The 22823-nt window shown below is 39.7% G+C and overlaps 1 protein-coding gene across 1 annotated transcript; it reads left to right on the top strand.

Moving 5' to 3' along the window:
- The first annotated feature begins 17037 nt into the window (after window positions 1-17037).
- Window positions 17038-22532, top strand: LOC149199344 (uncharacterized). The gene is made up of 2 exons (XM_089400546.1): window positions 17038-17929; window positions 18583-22532. The coding sequence occupies exons 1-2, from the start codon at window positions 17038-17040 to the stop codon at window positions 22530-22532; spliced, it is 4842 nt and encodes a 1613-aa protein (XP_089256672.1).
- The last annotated feature ends 291 nt before the right edge of the window (window positions 22533-22823 follow it).

Raw genomic sequence — 22823 nt, 5'->3', positions numbered from 1 at the left:
AGCCAGAAGCAAGGACAATCAGTGTAGTAGTTCACGACAAAGCCTCACATGCTTGGAAGTGTTTAGACAAGGCCAAAGTCTTAGAAGAAAAAAAGTACCGGGAATCTTTCAAGATCTTCTTCGATTTGGATAGGGATCAATAGTTATGATGCAATGTCACATGCCAACTCAGCATTCTTCCCTTGGACTAGTGCCTTTGGAACAATGTATATAGGATAAGGAAAGACATAGAAAATTGTAAGAAATAAATCCAATGAATTCAAGTGGTTTCCAAAACCCTATAAGTAACTCCTTTTGCAAGTGCAACCACACTTAATCACCAACCTTGCACTGATGTCAAGCCCAGTGCCAATTGTAGCACTGCTGATACTTGGCATTGTTTTTTGCAAAATTTCCTGCACCTATTACTGGATGTGCTAGATCCATTCAACAAATTTGGCATCTTTGCTTGCTTCCCTTTCAGCAGGGAAGGACTCTTCCTGTGTTGATGCAAAGGTAGGGCTACATTAATTGGGGCCTATGACTATAACCTCAAGGATGCCTAAAAAGAGTTGATAAATAGAATTGTGAATACTTATGCTATAGTTGCATTAAACATAACCTCAAGGATGCCTAAAAAGAGTTGATAAATAGAATTGTGAAGACTTATGCTATAGTTGCATTACACATAAGGAATACTATCATCCCATGTACATGGATGTTCGGAGTCGTACTCCTATTACACCTCATATTGCATTAGGTTTCACCTTGTGATTTTCATCACACATGAAGAACACTTGCAGGATGGCATTGAAGGATCATTTGCAGGTTGACACTGGAGGATCACTTGATAGATACAAGGGCATTGTTATGGTGCACACACTTTCCTTGACACATTTAAGGACTGCTTGCATGGTACATAGATTGTTGTATCAAAGCCATGAAACAAGTATAAGTCATGTTATAACTGAACCAATTCTCTTATTATCCAGCCAAAAGCATGCAGACACTCTCACACTGATAGAGGGATCTAGAGATGGATAGAGAGACTCAATTGTCACAAGTATCTAGATCGAGTACTAATTTTGCAATTGAAGTTTGTTGCATATTGCAAAAGTTTCACTCTCGAAGCATTTGCAAAATTGAAACCTATTATGTCAACTGTTATGGGGTCTTGTGTATAAATTTCACCTATAGAACAAACTGAGATATGCAATATCCTAAAGCATAATACTTGTTCTACTTCTACAAAACATTAAGCGGAAGCATAATCGAATTCATGAGCAACATCAAGTAGAACATGCATAACTGATCAAGAGAATTAATCACACATAACACAAGATATATCTAGGGGAAAGCACCAGCATAAAACCCCAACCATGTATTATCAATCAAGTGGAAATCCTCTTCACGATACAAGAAGAATTAGCTCTCAATCTATTCAGTTCTCAATGAACTATGAAGATATGAAGATATGTCTCATGAAACACCCAAGCCCTATTTATATAGGCTTTCCCTATGGTCCTTACGTAGTTTCCTTAGGAAATAATAGCAAAAGAACATGTTATTAATTCCAACATACCAAAAACAACCAATGGTCCAACTATGTATTCCTTAAGAACACTAGTTCCTCAATCATGCAAAAACTACTTACTAGAAATAGTTAAGCATATGATAGTACATTGTCCCACATCTGATCTCAACTGGGTCTCTGACAGAACTGACATGCAACAGTTATCCATGAGTGAATCCTCAGTTATCTAAAATAATAGTTGTCGCATGCATGCAAGCATTAACAAACTATATTTTATTATTTTAACAACTTGTTAAAATAATCTAACTAGAGTTGACTAGTTAGAACTAAGTCAACTGATTCTCTTATTATAGAACTCATGCTTATTCCCTCAATTAGTGGAGGAAATTCATGTGCATGCTCATTGTTATCACCCCAAGAAACTCTCCTAGGTTGTATCTTAAAGATGCTCGGGAACATTACAAACTCAACAAAATGTTGGAAATGGATGAATGGAAGGAATGATGCATATTCGAGCCAGATAACCACTTCTACTATGCTTAACTCCAGACATGGGTGAACACCCCCAGACTACAAGGCTTTATACCACCAATTACTCATAGTTTGAGGATTAGGTGAACATGGAGAATACTGACCAAACCAGCAGATGCACAAGACCATGTGATGGCTGGCTGCAACCAGTAAAAAGGTCTGCAAATATATTTCCTAATGCACAGACAGGATGACAGCTCTCTGGCACTAAGCAAATAGAAACCTGCATAAAACATTCAATGATACACACTAGACTTCAACACAGAGGTGGGATGATAGCCCCTCTAATGCTAAACATCAAGAGCACATGAAAAATGCATAACAGGCACATCCTAGAACAGAGTAGAAATGGAAAGTGAGAAATTAACAACAAAAGAAGCTTGTATTAGCTGAAAACAAAGCCCAGATGCTGCAAGTATCAAAGTAGTCACAGTCTCCAGAAGTTGAACCTTACATCAAAACTACAACCATCAACCCGGATTACATCTCTTTTCTTGGTATATATAGAGTTCCATTACAAAGATATTTTGCTATTCTGGACGTGGAGGGGTCATAATGGACCACCAACCGCTTTAACTCTCTGATGGAGTCTCTGTTACGATCTCCTTGCTTTGGTGAATGGACTTGATCTTCTCTGATATTCTATTGTCCTTCAGGTGGAGTGTTGACTGAAAGAAGCTTCATAATTGATAAATTCCTTTAACTGCTCGAGGCCTGTACTTTCCTTCCTCGGCCATTCTTCATGTTAAATGCAGTTGTTGAGGATCTAATGCGCCGGGTACTGGATTCTGGCCTCCTTCTTCCTTCGGGTACACAGGACAGGCTATGGACATGGACAATATGGCGAAGGCATGGTGGAGAAAGATCAACCGTTGAATCGCATGGATCGATGACAAAGAGTGCTTGATAAGGAGTATCGGGAGGTATGTGAGCGGGATAAACGAGGGCCGTCGGATCTTATATGGGCAGATCTAACGATCGTCGGGGGCAGAAGATACGCGGACGATAACGAGCGGGGGATGGTATGATGGGCAGTAAGCGGTATTGCCTGCACCGCTTTTCGGAGCGGTAATCATACAGAGGCCAACGATTCCATTCAGGTGATGACGCATGGCGGATGGGACCGGCAGAAAACCACTTTCCCCGCGGGTTAACTCGCGGGCATGTTTCGGTGGCGGGGGAAGTGGATAACGTTGGATCACCCGGTAGGAACGATTGGACGGTGAGAGATAAAAATGTGTTAACATGCAGGCAGAATGGCGGAGACTGTTAGATCGCTAAAGGAATAGATCGGACGGTGCGGGTTATTCGGTGAGAAACAGTTGGAGAAGGCATGCAGTCGTGTTATCGCGGTTGTATGGATTTGATACTTAGCGCCTAGGGGCTGAAAGATCAAGGATTTCAGAGAGCTATAGAGAAAAAATGGAGGTAGCAGGGTTTATGAAAATGCGAACAAAGTGAAGGAGTAGGAGAAGAACAACTGATGCACATCCCTTTTGAGCGTAAATGACCTGATCAGGCCTGTATTTGATCCTCGAATTGTTGGATTATAGCAGAGCTAACACTCACAAAGACTTCAAATTCAAATTTCCTTAATTAATTAAATTAACTGAATTAATTAATTAATATTTCAAACTATTGTTAAGACCAAAATTAATTTTACTTCCTATAGATAGACTAGGGACTACTATAACTAGGAAGGGACCCAGAAATGCTATTTTTAAACATGCTATTTTTAGCACATTCTAAATTTAGAATTTCTTGTTGCACATTTTTCAACACTTCATCTCAACAAGAAATGCTTTCTCTCGAACCCAATCCTATAACTCTGAAATGTTCTGTATGCAACACATCTACCCGGTCCACTTGCTCCAACAACACTTGGAACAAAAACACTCCTAACTGACCACTCAGTTGGGCTAGGAACATACTCTGATGCTGAAGCTCTACCTGCTACTGAAAAGTGCTCCCTCTCTGACATCTGCGCTACTGCAACATCTCCATGCATCTTGCACCATTGCACACCTCTTTGTGCCACCTAGCACTGTGCAAAACACTTGTGCCTCCCGCATTGCTGCAGCCTGCTAGCTATGCACTGTCCTGGGATTCCCTGCACTGTCGCTCTCTCTGCCGCTCCATCCACATCTGTCTCTACCCAATCAGTCAGTTCTTGCTACTCCACATCGGGGCTCCTATAGCAAGGTCTCATCCAAGAGGTTGGGTACCTCAAGGATCTTGCCCCTCCTCCTTGGGATGATCACACTATATCGCCCCACCTCCTACCTAGAGATATGGTTGCATGTGATCCCTCAACCCACCTAGCTCGAATTTTCCCCCTACTGGAGGTCTCTACATGAGTAGATGTCTCTACTCAATCTCCACTCAACTTCCCCTGTTGTGGCTGCTCCACAACCTCCTGAAGCTGTTGCACCAATCGTGGCTCCTCCACAATCGTCTGAGACTTCTTCTGGATCTGAATGTTGAGAGGTAATATACCCTCCCTCTTAACCACCAAGTCTCCATCAGTTTCCTTGTTGCTCAAGGCTTTGTATGCATCTTTAACCTCAAGAGCATACAGGTTCTTGACCCGTGAACCGATCTACTTCACCTGTCTAGTGATGATGTGTCTAAGGAAAACCTTTCCCTTACTGAAGACTACATCATAGCCTCTATCTTCCATCATCACAATTGACACCAAGTTTCTCTTCAGTCCTGGTACATACTTGACATCAGTCAAGGTAAGGCAAGCTCCATGCTCCTTCTGAAAAATAATCGTGCCTACACCTGAGACACTATACTTCTCATCATTACCCATCGCTATGAGTATTTGGAGATCTTTCTCCTCCAAAGTACTGAACAAACTCTTGTCGCTAGCCATGTGGAAAGAATCTCCACTGTCAAGAAACCAACCACTTCCCACCATGGATGAAACCATGCATGTGAAGAGTGTGAAATCCAACTCAAACTGTGAAGTAAGTGCCTCACCTTCAAATCCTTCCCCAAATCCCTTCTTGGATTTCCTCCGTGGACAATTTGCAGCATAATGGCCCACCTCATGACAACGAAAGCATCGCACTTTCGATTTGTCAACCTTCTTCCCATCATTGGAAGAACTAGATTTGGAAAGAGAAACCTTCTCCTTCCCATTCTTCGCCTTACTCGCTAAGGCACAGCTCTCCTCATCATGCATGGATGAAGAACTATCTCTGGTGCTCTATCTGATCTCCTCATGCATCAAATCCAACCATAGTCATTCCCAATCTAGCAGTTTCTACCTTCCATTCACAGAGTCCTGGTAGTTATGCCAGCTCTTAGGAAGGCCAAGGAGTGCTAGACTCACCATATCCTCATCTGATGTCATGACCCCTACTCTTGCAAGCTCATCCCTGCATGTGATGAGCTTGTTCAGATACATAGAGATCATCTCATCCCTTTCACACTTGATCTTTCGAAGTTTGTCCTTTAGTGCCAACTTCCTCTAATCACTACTATTCTGATATTAATCTTTCAATGTTTTCCACATTGCATGCGGCGTCTCCTTCCCATGGAGGCTCGAGACAATGTGATCTCGCACTCCCTCCAAGAGAATTCTCCTAGCTCTAGCCACACACTTCCTCCATTCCAGCTACTCAGTCTTGTTAGTAGGCTTAGGAATTTCTTGATCAATGAAATCCTTAAGGCCATTATCTTCCAAAACTGCCTGCATGCGATCCTTCCAAGCTATATAGTTTGAGCTGCCATCAAGGGCATACTCAAGCCTCAAACCATAGAACGCCATCGATGAAATAGATGGGATAAGAACTTGAGATCTATATCCTGAATAATAAACTTCGAATTTCTCCTGCTAGTATACTATTCTTGCTTGATCACTTATGCTCTGATACCATGTAGAAATTTCACCTATAGAACAAACCGATATATGCAATGTCCTAAAGCATAATACTTGTTCTACTTCTACAAAACATTAAGCGGAAGCATAATCAAATTCATGAGCAACATCAAGTAGAAACATTCATATCTGATCAAGAGAATTAATCACATAGCAAAAGATATACCTAGGGGAAAGTACCAGCATAAAACCCCAACCATGTATTATCAATCAAGTGGAAATCCTCTTCACAATACAAGAAGAATTAGCTCTCAAGCTATTCAGTTCTCAATGAACTATGAAGATATGAAGATATGTCTCATGAACCACTCAAGCCATGTTTATATAGGCTTTCCCTATTGTCCTTACGTAGTTTGCTTAGGAAATAATAGCAAAAGCACATGCTATTAATTCCAACATACCAAAAACAACCAATGGTCCAACTACGTATTCCTTGAGAACACTAGTTCCTCAACCATGCAAAAACTACTTACTAGAAATAGTTAAGCATCTGATAGTACACTGTCCCACATCTGATCTCAACTGGGTCTCTAACATAACTGACATGCAACAATTATCCATGAGTGAATCCTCAGTTATCTAAAATAATAGTTGTCATAAGCTACAAGCATTAACAAACTATATTTTATTATTTTAACAACTTGTTAAAATAATCTAACTGGAGTTGACTAGTTAGAACTAAGTCAATTGATTCTCTCATTATAGAACTCATGCTTATTCCCTCAATCAGTGGAGGAAACTCATGTGCATTCTCACAAAGACTTAAAATTCGAATTTCCTTAATTAATTAACTCAACTGAGTTAATTAATTAATATTTCAAACTGCTGTTAAGACCAAAATTAATTTTACTTCCTATAGATAGACTAGGGACTGCTATAAATAGGAAGGGACCCATAAATGTTATTTTTAGACATGCTATTTTTAGCACATTCTAAATTTAACATTTCTTGTTGCACATTTTTCAACATCTTGGCTTGATATACCATATGGGAACAAGTCTATGAACATCAGGAAATCCTCATGACCATTTCTACCTATAAGCAAGAACGATTAAATAGAACAAGAGCTAGGTGAGTTTGTACTGTCATGGCACATGAAATCAGGGTGAAAATGTTGATGCTTAATATATCATGGCAACTCTGACTTTTGATTACCACATTCAAAATCAAAATCTTTTAAAAAGTCTAGCTAACAATCTGTTCCGAGATTTTATTGATACAGGGATACTGATCTTGTTAAAAAAATTGGAGCAGCCACAGCTCTGGAAGTTCGATCTACTAGAAATCAGTACACATTTTCTCCTTGTGTTGCTGTAAGACTCTGGCACGAATGTGCATGATGGAAGTTTATTAAAAAATGAGAGGCAAGTTTTCACTCCTGAGAATGTCTTGGTTGATGAGAGCAGGTTTGTAGAGATCCTTGATTGGGGTGCTGCTATGAGAGCTACAACGAGCACCCAACAATATTTAAGGCCATGACAAAGATTATCTTTCACCTGCAGGTGTAGCCTCCTGCCAATTTACATCGAATATTGGTACATGTTACTCAAAGAACATCGAAAAAATTGGGTATTTTGCTACAATTAGGACAAAAACAGATAAAACATTGAATTTGTAAATGTTGACCTCGAAAATATAACTAAAATAGGTTATCAAAAAACTGTAGTAAGGTTTTGTATCGGTTTGTTTAGGCGGCAAGCTCAAAACCTATTTGTTAAAGTACATGACCTGAACAGTTCGTTGGTTCATTGTTGGGTGCCCGATTTCGGTCGATCCTAAAAACGCTCTGAAACACGCATTTTCTAAAGAACAATTGTGTCAGATATTGTGGGAGAGAGTGAGCATAGGACAATAGTGACTCGGTCCTTCGGGCGTGCCATAAAGAAGTTCAGACCTGCCTAGCTATTCAAACTATTAATTACAATATTTCCATGGAGATGTTGATCTTATCCATTGTTTTGATCCCGATTCCCCTAATCTCATAGTAGATAGAGCATCAAAAAATGCTCCTTCATCTCCAGCTTTGTGAAGAAAGGAGACCAGAGTTGTAAAAGGTATGTGATCAGCTGAGAAACAATCCCTGTCGCGCACCAGCCAAGCCATTGATCAACGCATCAGACATTCTGTCTATTAACAAAATATATGAAAAAGGGCCCCAAATTTAGTGCCTTGAGTTCAAACCTTCCAGAAACTAATAAACAAGAAACTAAAAATATTTTCTACATTATTTACAGAGTAAATTACCTGGCAGGTCTACAATATATGAATAAGTTGTAGAGACATGGACTCCACTGCGGAATGGAGGAATGAACCAGGCTGAGGTTAAGGAGGGCAGAGTTTTGATAAACGGAATGATGAGAGACATGGCGCTCACGGTAGGTCCCACATAGCATTTTGTGTAGAATGATTTCTATGCTATGTCCACAATGTTTACATACAAATAAAATGATAGTCAACTGTAATATATAGAATTTTCATGGGCTACATGTGTCCTGTTGCCTCACCACGAGAGGTGTAATGAGAGAACAAGTGCCTTCATAGAAACTCAGTTGCCAAACACACAACTTTTCATAGAGGATGGACTGGGAGTAGCCTTGACCGTGCTGTTGGAAATAATACTTGAGAAGGGGGGGGAGATGGATCAGTATCATCAAATCAATAACTTTTTCATTTCCATAATCAGATTTGCATACGCTACTTCAATGAAGGGAACTTGCGTGTATACACAATTGTTCTTAAGGCAACCAGCGTATATCTAGTGAACTTATGGTTCAATTAATTCATCATATATTGAACTTTAATTTGTGCATCAGTTCTTTATTAAAAATTAAACAATAACCATGTGTAGTTAAAAACAGAATGAACCATTACACATAAGCAACACACATGAACACCAAGATTTAAGGTGGAAACCCAATGTGGGTAAAAACCACCTACTTTTGTCATCTCTATCTTCTTTTTAATAATAAGAAAATCTGTTTACAACATTATACTGGTGCAGGGTCATATCGGTATGCAGGCTTCTACCTGCAAAAGGCTACAACCTTCTCTTGTTATCCATATTCTACTGTAAGGGAGCTACAACCCCCTAACTCTTGTACTAGCTGATATGTTTACTAGTACCTAGGCATCGACCTACAGAAGGCTACAACCTTCTCTCTTCTTCCAGGGACCTCGTTTCATGAATTTTCAGACTAGATACTCCTGGAACACAACACTATAATCTGAAGGCCACGTTTTCATCCTATTTTCATACTGGACCCATCAACAACATTGAAGCTCATAATCAATCACAATACCATACAATCATCAAATACATTTGCATCAACCAATATATGAAACTCAATCATTTATCTCTGATATAACTGAAACCCAAACATCAATCTCTGAACCAACCACAACTGAATCAAACAATCACTGACAACCCATCATTGAAGCAAATCACAATCAATCAATCTAATCATTCAGAACACTGTTACCAGACTACAGTCATCAGAACACAAAGCAGAACCCAGAAGTCTGTAACATCAACCAGAAACAACTGAAACCTTAAATATCACATTTCATAAGGTATATGCTACTTGGTTGTGTCGAACTAGCGTGTATACGTTGTTTTTACAAAGGGAACTAGCGTACAGATATGAAAATAATTACTTATAACTTCGCTGCAATTCTCCACTTCAGACATACCCAGATCATCATGTATAAGGAATAAAACATGCATCAGTATTTAGATCTAGACAAAACATGATCAAACCATATTAAGATAATTCATTTCAAGCCTTAAGTTCCTGATCCATCATTTAGATCTTATCCCTTGTCAACTGCTAAGGTTCATCCCTAGTTCAGATCAAGCAAAGCACCATAAGCCAATAACCTACATACTAGATCTCACACTTCATTAGATGTTCGATACTTGCACCCTTTAGCTTAATGATCTTCTCCTCCTTATATAGTTTTAGGCCTTTCTCAATATCATGGATCAAAACCACTTAGGACTAATACCTTGGACCAAATACCTCGGACCAATACCAAATACCTTGGACCAATACCATGGATCAAAATACCTTGGACCAAATACCTCGGACCAATACCAAATACCTTGGACCAATACCATGGATCAAAATACCTTGGACCAAATACCTCGGACCAAAAATTTAGTTTTCCAAGATATACGCGCTTTTCCTTTTGTGGAAGTGCGTGTGTACGTATATGCTTCTTATGTTCAGTGAACCTGCGTGTATATGTAGCTTGGTCAAGTCGAACCTGTGTATGCCTTTCTTTCTTTATTCTTTGTAGCCTGATCTACAATTCTTTGTTGTTGACATGTTGTACTGTATTCTTTCATCTGAATGAGTTGCCATCAAGGACAACACCTGTATCATAATTCCAACACGTGCCTCATGTCTCACCACCCCAATAAACCCTGCACTTCGGGAGGGAGTTAGAAGCTTAGGTCTGTGCTGGGATAAATCAATCATATTGCCATTTGATAGCTATTTGTAAACAGTTTGGCAACTGAGATGAACGTACCTCAAGAGGCAAGAACTGCGGTTAGAACGCTGGATGACAAAAGGATTTGGAAGGTAGGAGGCGTGTTACTAATCTTGCATAGTGTAATCCTATTGTGGCAACTGGCAACCAATAAACGATGCATGATTCTTTCTTCATCATCCTCACTTGCTTCCAGTGCTTCTGTCTTCCAGTCTCTACTTCCCAGTAAACTCTATGTATTTTATTTCCCTGCCTGTGATTATTCCCCTTCTAATCATTCCCCTTATCTGTATTTTGTACTATGCATGCGCCATATCTTGATATATAATGAAGGTGTCGCATCTGTTGAATCTGTTTCTGTATTGGTCCAAACACCTGTTCAAGAAGGGTTTTGCCATAGAGAAAGGGGCATGATAGCCCAAACTCCAGAATGACGAAGGGGCTTCCCTGGTTTCATTGCTACCGATTTCCTAGAGTCATAGCCTGGAGGACTTGCGTGGTGGTTATTTGAAAGGAGGTCATTGCCGAGAGCTGGTGGTCATTGCCAGTTTTCTTTGCCAATTGTCGGGAGGCCTAGCCCCGACTCAAAGGGGAGATTCTTTTGTCTCAAATATGATTTTTCTGATGTTTCCCAAGATCCAAGATCCAAATTTGGCAAAGATCCAGATCCAAAGCCAGACAGAGATCTTGAAAGCTAGATAGAGAGAGTTGGATTCAGCTCCAGATGACTCCGAATGATGTTGCAGTGGGTTTAAGAATCTAGATCTTACGCGACCGCATAGCATACGCGCACAACATGCAGGATCTGCATGCATCCACCTGTAATCTGACTGTAGCATGCATCCACCTGACATCCACCTGTAATCTAGCTGCAGCATGCATCCACCTGTAATCCTCTGGTTGTAGCTCGAGCTCCACTGCAACGACCTGCAACCATACACCTGTAATCCGAGGCTCCACTAACTACCATACACCTATAATCTAGTTGTAACTCCACTGCAACTACCTGCAACCTTAATAACATCGAGCAAGGGAACCTCCAACAAGTGAATTAAATGTTAGTGAAGTAATGCTAGCATTACTTCACTTGAAAATAATGTCATAAAACATTACTTCACTTGAAAAATGTCATGTTCATGTGATGCTCATATCATAGGATAAAGCTAGAGCTGATATCCTAATGCCAATAACGTTGATATCCTAATGCCAATGCCAATGTGCGATGTATGTAGGCCGAGCATTATGCAATGTATGTAGGCCTCTTTTGGGCTGATTTCTTTCCAGGCTGACCTCGGGAAGAGGCCAAATAAGATCGTGAACTAAAGCTTTCGTTATCACAAAACACAAACTTTCAATTAAAATTAAAATTTCATTAGTTAACAGTAAAATTTCATTCACTTTAACTTAAACTAAAGTTTTTGTCATCGATTTCTATGTAAAGATTAATGTCAAAGTTTCAACTGATTACTATAGTCCCTCCTAGTCATCTGCCCAGATGACGGGGACTAATAATGTGATTGACTCACCATATTTGAAACATATTAATGGCGTTCTTTAAGAAAAAACCTAATAATGTGATTGACTCACCATATTTGAAACATATTAATGGGGTTGTTTAAGAAAAAAGACCTTGTACTTTGCTCTAGTTAGCATTTTCATCTTTATGAAACATATTAATGGGGTTGTTTAAGAAAAAAGACATTGTACTTTTCTTTAGTTAGTGTTTTCATCTTTATGAAACATAGTAATTTTTTTAATGTATGAAACATGGTGTTGTCACAATCGAATCGATTAATTCTTCATTTTTAATGTACTTTATAACTCAACATTTTTTATAATTGTTTTGTAAATCATATTACTCAAATTACAATGTTAATAATGTTACAATCGAATCGATGAATTCTTCATTTCTAATTTCCTTTGTAACTCAACATTTTTTATAAGTGTTTTGTAAATCATATTACTCAAATTACAACTAAATAATGTTAATAATGAGTATTTTTTTATAAATAATGTTAATAATGTTTAAAGGGTTAAGTATTTGTTTATATGAATTAGGTAGGTTTATTTTAATTTTAGATTTATAAAATATTTAGAGAATTATTTTTTTTAAGGTGTAAATATATTTTTAAATATAAAATTTGAAGAAATGTTTGAACCTTAAGAGATTTGATTTTTTAACGTTTAATAGATTTAAAGTTAAGATGAATTTACACGTTGAAATATTTCTTCAAATTTTATATTTCAAAATTAAGTTTGCACCTTAAGAAATTTGATTCTTTAAATATTTAATAGATCTAAGATTAAGATAAATCTATCTAATTCATATAAAAAAATACTCAATAATCCTTAAACCATTATTTGGTTATAGTTTAAGTAATATGATTTACAAAACACTTACAAAAAATGTTTAGTTATAAAAGACATTTAAATTACATGAAATTTTGTATATATATATATATAAACTCCATGGGAAGGAATTACAAATCTATTTCATTTTGAACAACACACCAATAAAACACATATTTTAATTATAAGATTTTTTTTTTTTAATATTTTTATATAATATATACATATTTGACATTAAAATATATTAATTAATATAGATATTTAACTAATTACATGTTTTCTTACACTCAAAAGTGAAATTATATATATACCTCTCTTTCATTCTTGTAATATCAATAATTAATAATACTTGAAAGTGAAATTAATTAAGTATGTATATTTATTTTTGTTATTATTTATTATAGTTGACATTTAATTATATATTGAGTTGGAAGAAATTACACATCTTCCTCATATTAAGCTATAGAATTTTCCTTGATACAATGAAAATCTAAATAAATAAATAAAATTTGATCCATCTCCACATTTAATAGATCCATGGTTTATATATGTGTGTGTGTGTGTGTGCGTATGTGGGCCGAGGGGGCGGGGCAGGGGCGGGAGGAATTATGCATTTTCCTTAATACAATGCAAATCTAAATAAATAAAAATGTTTTGATCCATCTCCACATTTAATAGATCCATGGTTTATATATATATATATATATATATATATATATATATATATATATATATATATATATATATATATATATATATATATATATATATGTGTGTGTGTGTGCGTCTGTCGAGGGAAGTAATTACGCAGTTCATTTTTAAGAAATTTTTATTTTTAACAATTTTATATAATATATACATAGTTGACATTGAATTAGTACATCGTGAGTGGGCCCAATGCTTAAGAGCATGTGTTTCTTCCTACAAAGTCATAGGTTCAAAACTAGAGGGGTAGAGTGTATGCCTTTGTAGACATAATAGTCAAATCACTTGGGAGGTGGATCCCTTGTCCCACAATACAATTCAACACAAAGAATATATATATATATATATATATATATATATATATATATATCTCCTAAAGTTCAAATATTTCTTCAAATCTCTCAAATATTTCTTCAAATCTCTCACCGTTTAAACAATTTTCCAAATTTTGTATTTCCAAAAAAAAGTTTGCACTTTAAGAAATTCAATTCTCTAAATATTTAATAAATCTAAGATTAGGACGAACCTACTTAATTCATATAAACAAATACTTAATGACCGTTAAATTATTATTTGGTTGTAGTTTGAATAATATGATTTAAAAAACACTTATAAAAAAGGCTAAGTTAAAAAGGACATTAAAATTACATGAAAAATGAAAAATGAATATATAAATAAATTACATATCTATTTCATTTTGAACAATATACCAATAAAACAAATATTTTAATTATAAAAACAATTATTTTTCAAGTATTTTATATAATATATATTTAATTAGCATCAAAAAAATATTACTTGATATATGTATTTAACTAATTACATGTCTTCTTCTAGTTTATATATACATGTCTCCTTCATTCTGAGTTGTAATATTAATTATACTTGTAAATAAAATTAATTATATATGTAGATGTACTTTTGTTATTATTTGTTATAGTTTACATTTAATTATATATTTAGTTGGAAGAAACTATACATCTTCCTCATATTGAGTTCTAGAATTTGCCTTGATGCAATAAAAATCTAAATAAATAAAAATTCTTTGATCTATCTCCACATTTATTAGATACATGGTTTATACAAACTCCATAGGAAAGGACTTCGGCATCTAGTTCATTTTTAAGATTTTTTTTTTTTTTTACAATTTTATATAACATATACATAGTTGACATTGAACTAATACAACTTGAGTGGGCCTAATGATTAAAAGCAAGTGTTTCCTCCTAAGAGGTCATAGGTTCAAAACTAGAGGGGAGTATAATATGTATGTCTTTGTAGACTTAGTAGCCAAATCAATTGGGATGAGGGTCTCTTGTCCCACAAATAAGGGGGTCTCATACATCAATTTAGTGTCTGAGTATATATATAGTTAAATATAGTTAACATAGATATTTAATTAATTACACATCTTAGGGGCCGAGAGGCACATTCTACAACCCAGTATCAGGGGGATGTGTGAGGGTCCCTTGTCCCAACAATTTGGTGTCTGGCTTGAGGGTCCTTTATCACACAAATAAAGGGGTATCATACACCAACTTGGTGTCTAATTTGGCCATGACCTTAATATTTAATCAGGGGGATGTGTGAGGGTCCCTTGTCCCAACAATTTGGTGTTTGGCTTGAGGACCCCTTATAGCACAAATAAAGGGGTCTCATACACCAATTTGGTGTCTGGTTTGGCCGCGTCCTTAAAATTGGATATATGTATATGTATATGTATATGTATATGTATATGTATATGTATATGTATATGTATATGTATATGTATATGTATGTGTATATATATAGATATATATATACACACACTAGGTTGTAGAATGTGTCTCTTGGCTCGAAGATGGCTCCAGAGAGGTACATTCTACAACCTAGTATCAGGGGATGTGTAAGTATGTCACGTCTCCAATAAAATAATAATGAAAATAAAAACAAAACAAAATAAAATATGTCCTCCCAAAACAAAATTGAAAATAACCATATAGATAAAAAACTATAATACAATAAAACTACATCAAATTAATATTTTCAAACATTACAACTTTGATATGGAAATATTTATGTCTTTAAATATTTTAATATATTTATAAGATGTGATTTTTCTTTTAAAAAATCAATTTACAAATTATTTAATTAAAATAAATAATAATAAAAATTTGGAGCAAGAATTTCCATTGTTTGTGTTGAATTGTATTATAATTTTTTATCTATATGGTCATTTTCATTTTTGTTTTGGGAGGACATATTTTTTTCATTTTTATTTATTTTCATTATTATTTTATTGGAGACGTGACATACTTACACATCTCATGATACTAGGTTGTAGAATGTGCCTGTCTAGATGCATCCTCGGGCTAAGAGACACATTATAGATATATATATATATATATAGATATATATTATATATATATATATATATAGATATATATATATATATATATATAGATATATATATATATATATATATATATATATATATATATATATATTATATATATATATATATATATATATCTATATATATATATCTATATATATCTATATATATATATATATATATATATATATATATATATGGGAGAGAAGGAAGGAACGGAAATGGGCTCTGCAACCTCAGCTATGAAACCCTACTGACAGGGGTTTGCAGGCCGTCCTACGGCCCTGTAAACCCCCCCGCACCCGTACTCTCCCCCCGTTTTTTCTTTGGATCTCGTGCCGGCTTCTGGTTTCTTCCCCGCGACCCGTGACTCCTTTTACCTTTATTACCCTTGCCCCCGTTTTACTCCTTTTTACCTTGGTTATTCTTCTCCTGGCTACCTGATCTCCTTGCATCGGAACGGAGCCTACCCACCTGATCGGCCGACAGCTCTTTGAAGGAGTCGTTTTCACTGCTAACGGAGAGAGCGACCTGTTGCAAAGAACATTCACCTGCACAGGCTCAACGGTTCCCCCCGCTGTCGGTGCTGACCCTAAGCGGTTACCAGGTTTCGAGGAGAGCACTATCGGGCGGTTACCTGTTTTCCGAGGAGGGCACTTTGCAGCTGTCGACATGGACTCAGAGGAAGTGGATTATTCGGAGTCCCCGCTGGCGGAAAGCTCCATCTGGCGCTCCACGTTTACTTCATCCGGGGGTCTGCACAGTGGGAATATGTCTGCTAGTTTTGAGAACTTCTCCCCCCCTACTGACCCGTCTCTCCCCACCTCTCTCTTCCCAGGCGAGCCCTCCTCCTGGAACTCCTTCGCGGTCCCCTCTCCGGCTACTCTGGGTTTCCTGGCGGACTGTTTTCAACCCTCCCCGAACGGCGTACCCCCCCATCAACCGGATTTACCCTCCCTTTCCCTTCCCCCCGTTATCCCTTCAGAGAACCCCTCACAACCCGCGGCAAACCCTCCCCTCTCGGTATCAAACCCTCCCTCGATCCCTCCCGCCCCTCTGGCAGCTATCACGCGGTCCCTCCTCTCCCTGAAGCCATCCCCTCCCCCGGGACTAACCCTCTCCCCCCCCCCCCTCCTGTACCCCCCCCCTGCGGGCTCTCAGGCAACTGTCAACCCGGGCCGCATGTCCTCCCGCCCCGCCAAGAAGCAGCGCTGTTTTAAATCCACTGCGGAGGACGCTTTCCTGCGACTGGAAGAGGATATTCGGTGGGGGGAAGCCATGGATCTGGCGGACTGCGTCCTTGTGGGTCGGATCAAAGGCAGACACACCTCGGCGGCAAAATTAAAGCAATGGGCGACTGAGATCTGGGGTCAATACCTCGTGGAGATTCCATCGGTCCAGACGTTTGTGCGAGGATGGTTCGCACTCAAATTTGCACGGGCGGACCACACGAGTTGGGTCCTTTCATCGTTTTGGCATTTTGAGAAAGCCCCGGTCCTTCTCAAGCGATGGACGCCTCTATTTGACCCGGAGACGGAGCTATTAGGCATTGGTCCAGTCTGGGTCAGACTACCAGGGTTGCCACTGCAGTACTGGTCTGAAGATATCTTCAAGAGAATTGGGAATGCACTAGGCACTTTCATGGAATCCGATAAAACCTACATATCGACGGGCGCGATGGCATATGCAAGAATTCTAGTGCATATGGATACCAGAGGGGGAGTGCCGGAAAATATCACCATACAATGGAAATCCACTTCAAGGAAGCAGAAGCTTGATTATGAGGGCATCCCCTATAGATGCAGAAGATGCCACCAGGTGGGTCATCTATATAAGGATTGCCCCCTCCTCCAGAAGACCCAGCAGACAGCATCAGACCAGGACCTGCCCACCACAGAAGGACAGCCTGACCCCCCGGCGGCTATGGCACCAAGAACGGACCACATCATCACATCGGACACAGTGGAAGCGCCTCTTGCACCTCGCCGAAAGAAGCAAGTCTCAAACTCGACTCGGCCTCCATATCCTCCTCTGACGTGCTCCAGAGCCACAAAGGGAGCTGTCTTCTCCTCGGGTACGTCCTCTATTTCGTCTGCCTCTGTTTCTCTATTTGCATCTATGAGTTTATCTACCACGGGCATTCCCCCCCTATCAGGATCCCCCCTCCCTCATCCCCGTCTACCCTAGACCTGGTAAAGGTTGCATACCCTTCCCAACCCCCTTCGATTTATGTATCCTGCCCCATCCCAAGGCCATCTGGCCTTCCCAACTCCTCCTTGCTTCCCTCTTTCCCCCACCCCTCCTTTCCTTCGCCCTCCCCATCTGTAAACTCTTCTCTGAGATATCCCACCCGCTCGACCACTAAGCTGAAAGTCTCGGACTCCATTGGGCTGTCGGTGGAGTCCCTAATCCTCTCGCCAAAGCAGGGGCGTGGTCGACCTTCCTCTATGTCAATCGCTCGAAAGAAAATGGAGGACGAGGTCCTCCTTGGCAGACAGCAAACTCTTCACAGGGCCCTTAGAGCGCAGGACACCCTCCCCCCCCCCCCCTCCATGAAAATCTTGTCCTTCAACTGTAGAGGGTTGGCCAGCCCCGATAAAAAATCGGCCCTGAAGCGTCTCTTACTCACAAACCCTGTGGACATCATCTTCTTACAAGAAACCTTATGTAAAGCAGACTCTGCAACCTCCATTCTTGGTTTATGGCTGCCTGGGTGGACATTTACAGCCATTGATGTATCAGGCCGATCAGGAGGCATCGCTATTGGCTTTAAGAACAACTCCATTCATCTAAAGAACATCTGGGGTGGAGGGGGTTTTCTGGGGGCAGATATATATTCAAAAGACATGGAGGAAAATCTTAAAATTATAAATGTCTATGGACCCTGCCTAAACAGAGAGCTTTTCTGGCAAAAGCTCCTCGGCTCCCCGCTTCTCCAAGCTGAGAACATTATATTGGGGGGAGATTTAAATTTCTCAATAGGCTTCTCTGAATCATGGGGACATCAGGCACAAATCGACCCCCTCTCTGACTTCTTTGGGAATCTGCTAGAAGATCATCATTGGATTGATCTCCCTTCTGCAAAAATCCAATACACATGGAAGAACAACAGAACAGGGGACCAAAGCCTAGCAAGAAGGCTGGATCGCTTCATCATTAAGGAAGGACTTTGCAACCAACACCCTAGATCTAGACAATGGGTGGGCAGTGGTGGGATCTCGGACCATAGGCCCATATACTTGGAAATGGGAGCAAGACAACAGACCCAAAAAGCCCCTTTCAAATTTAATGCAACTTGGCTCCGGGATCCCACCTACATCAAACTGATAACGGACTTCTGGAAAGCACATCCGATTCCTGAAGATGTGGACCCAGCCACTGGCTTTGTCAGGAACCTCTCCGAGATCAAAGTGATATCAAGAGAATGGGCAAAATTGAAGAGAAAACAGGATGATCAAACTATATCTCTGGCGGAACAAGCTATCGAGGCCCTTGAATCCCACTCAGATGGAACATTCTTATCCCCAGATCAGAAATCCATGTATGAAGACCTCATCAAAAGGAGGACTCAGATTCTCAGAGACAGGGAGGACTCCTGGAGACTAAGAAGCAGAGCCATTTGGCTCAAGGAGGGGGATGAGAACACAAAATTTTACCACCGTTTTGCAAATGGGCGGAAGGCGATCAACACTATCTGGGAGCTACAAGATGATCAAGGACATACGGTTAGCAGCCCTGGAGAACTTGCTTATCTAGCCTCTTCTCACTTCAAAAACATATACAAGGCCCCGGGACAAGCAAGTCTGCTAGAAATCATGAGAGTGGCAGAACTATTCCCTAGATTCGTGGATGAGGAAGATGCAGAGGAGCTCACAAAAGATATTACATTGGAGGAATTGGAAACCACCATCAAAGGCTTCCAGAAGGACAAGAGCCCGGGACCAGATGGCTGGACCATTGAGTTCTATTCAGCCTTCTTCGAGCTGCTAGGACAAGACATTCTCAAAGCTATAAATCACTGCAGCCAAAATGGATCTATCCCCTCGAGCATCAAAGCCACCTTCATAGCCCTCATTCCCAAATCTGATAAGCCTGTGTCTTTTGATGAATTTCGGCCTATCTCGCTCTGCAACTGTCTCTATAAGATATTGGCCAAAATCCTAGCAAACAGGATCAAGCCCATTCTCTCGGCCAATATATCCTCTGAACAATTCGCTTTCCTCCACCGGCGACAGATCCATGAAGCTATTGGTACTGCTCAAGAGCTTCTTCACTCTATGCAAAGCAAAAATCTGAAAGGAATGATCCTCAAGGTGGACCTCTCAAAAGCTTTTGATAGGGTAAATTTGCTATACATCAGAATGCTCCTCACCCATTTGGGTTTCCCCTTCCTTTTCATTAAAAGAATCATGAGCTGTATCTCTGATGTTCCGTTCAGCGTCCTCCTTAATGGCTCCCCAACCCCCTTCTTCACTGCTGAAAGGGGCCTCAGACAAGGCTGCCCACTATCCCCCCTCCTGTTTCTTCTCATTATGGAAGGGCTAAGCAGATTGATTGCATCTGAACACAGAAGAGGACGAATAAAAGGGATTAAAATCACGGACAACTGCTCCCTTACACATCTACTGTTTGTGGATGATGTACTGATCTTCTTAAATGGAAGCATGGCTGACTCATCTGCGCTACAACATGTTTTTGATCTCTTCCAGAAAGCAACAGGGATGGTTATAAATGTACAAAAATCTACCATAACAGAGATTGGTTGCACTCCACAAGAAGTCATCTACACAAAAAATCGCTTCCCTTTTCATATCCACCCTATGGAGGAAGGGCTGAAGTATCTGGGGTTCAGGGTGAAACATGGAGGATACAAAATAGCTGATTGGATATGGCTAATCACCAAAGTGGAGAAAAGGATTAATGTCTGGTATAATAGATATCTCACAAGGGCAGGAAGACTCACTCTTATAAAAGCAGTGCTGGAAGCTACGCCGGTGTACTGGATGTCTCTGGCTTGGATACCAAGAGGGATCTTAACCAGGCTTCAAAAAATATGCTGCAGATTCTTATGGAAGGGGAATAAACAAGGAAATCTCTTCGCCTGGGTAAAATGGGACACCATAGCTAGACCTAAAAAATGGGGAGGCTGGGGAATAAAGAGATTAGAGTTATTTGCAAATGCTCTGGCAGCAAAATTGGGATGGCAACTCCTCACATCACATAGTCTCTGGAAGAAAGTAGTTATGGAAAAATACATTGCCCCGGAAAGCATATATAGCTGGGTTTGCAGGGATCATAGGGGAAGTGGAAGACATTCAATCATATGGAAAGCAGTCCTTAACTCTCTTCCCCTAATTCGGGAGGGACTCACATGGAGAATTAAACAGGGAAACTCTGTCCGTATTGGTATTGATCCCTGGATTGGATGTGGAAACATGCATAGACTACCTGGACAGCTCCTAACTCATCTCCGGGAACAGGGCGCCACGCATATTGCTCACATTGCAGACCAAGAAAACTCCAGTTTTCTCCATCAGGCTTGGAGGACATCACAAGACCTTCATATTCCGGATCATTGGAGACAAGTATGGGAGTCATATACGGAGGCTCTCACACAAGCACACATCAGAATATCGGAGGAGGAGGACGAGATTGTCTGGGCACTAGCTAAAAATGGTTCATACACCCCAAAGGAGGGATATCTGCAGCTCATGCAAACATTTCAGCCAGACATTACACAGCAATGGTGGAGAACAATTTGGCATCTAAAAGCAGCCCCCAGAACGCGACTTCTCATGTGGGCTATACTATTCAACAAAATTCCAACTGGGGCAAACTTGAAAAAGCGATCCTTCTATGGACCATTCTGGTGCCATTTATGCAAAAGGAATGATGAAGATACTGAACACCTCTTCCTCTCCTGTCCGGTTGTCCAAGAACAATGGTCTATTCTCTCTTCTCGCTCCCCCTCCCTCCATCAATGGCATGGCCTATCCATCTTCGAAGCCAAGAATATCCCTCTCCTCATGTGCTGGTCCATCTGGACAGCAAGGAACCGTGCAATTTTTGACCAAAAACCTCCTCACTGGCCTGTCATTATTGCACACATATTTGCAGACCTTGCTCTCATTCCTGATGATCCTCCACCAGCCCCCCCTCGGACCATAACCCCTGAACTCATAGATAAATCCATCCCCTGGGCTTATTTTGATGGCTCAGCCCAAGAGGAAGGCTGTGGGGGGGGAGCCCTCCTCTACTTGAGAGAAAATCACTATTTCATGCTCCAAATTCACCTGGGAAGAGGCACAAACAACTTTGTTGAGCTCACCACTGCAAAACACCTCATTTATTTTGCACATGAGAAAGGCTGCACAAAACTACAATTGTTTGGAGATTCAAAGATTGTCTGCAATTGGCTCACCAGAAAATCATCTTGCACTGCTTTCTCTTTGAGACACATACTGGATGAGGCACTCAGACTAACAGATGCTTTTGAAAAATTTGACTGTCGCCATATTTACAGGGAGCGCAACACTCGGGCGGACTACCTATCCAAGCAAGCAGCGCAGAGGCAAGAAGCGGACTGGCTAATACAAGAAGATCTGGATGGAACCTTCTTTCAGCACTATCACAGACCCTTTGATGACTATCAGGCTCAAAGGGACACTCATAACTGAAAGGGGTCCCAACATGCACAAAATGTTGTTTTATTTTCATGCTTTTTATATATAAACTGTTATAATGATCAGTATCGACTATGGCGGACAATCATAGTTATCTTTCTTTTTTGTTTTTTTGGGGCAGCAATCTACAGCTGCGCAGCAATCAACAGAAAACATAGCTTGTATATGTTTCTTTTCACAGCTGGTCTCTTGGATATATACCTCTCCGAACTCCCTGCGTGGATAAACAGTTTGGAGAGAGGATGGTTTTTTATGATCGTTTATCTGTTTCAGTTTTTTGGAACA

The sequence above is a fragment of the Pinus tabuliformis genome, chromosome 2_1 (genome assembly GCF_031772625.1).
Source record: "Pinus tabuliformis cultivar Carrire ecotype Pingquan chromosome 2_1, CPIR1, whole genome shotgun sequence".
Classification (NCBI taxonomy): Eukaryota; Viridiplantae; Streptophyta; class Pinopsida; order Pinales; family Pinaceae; genus Pinus; species Pinus tabuliformis.
The sequence above is the reverse complement of the archived record's forward strand: the minus strand, read 5'-3'. Positions and strand labels throughout refer to the sequence as shown.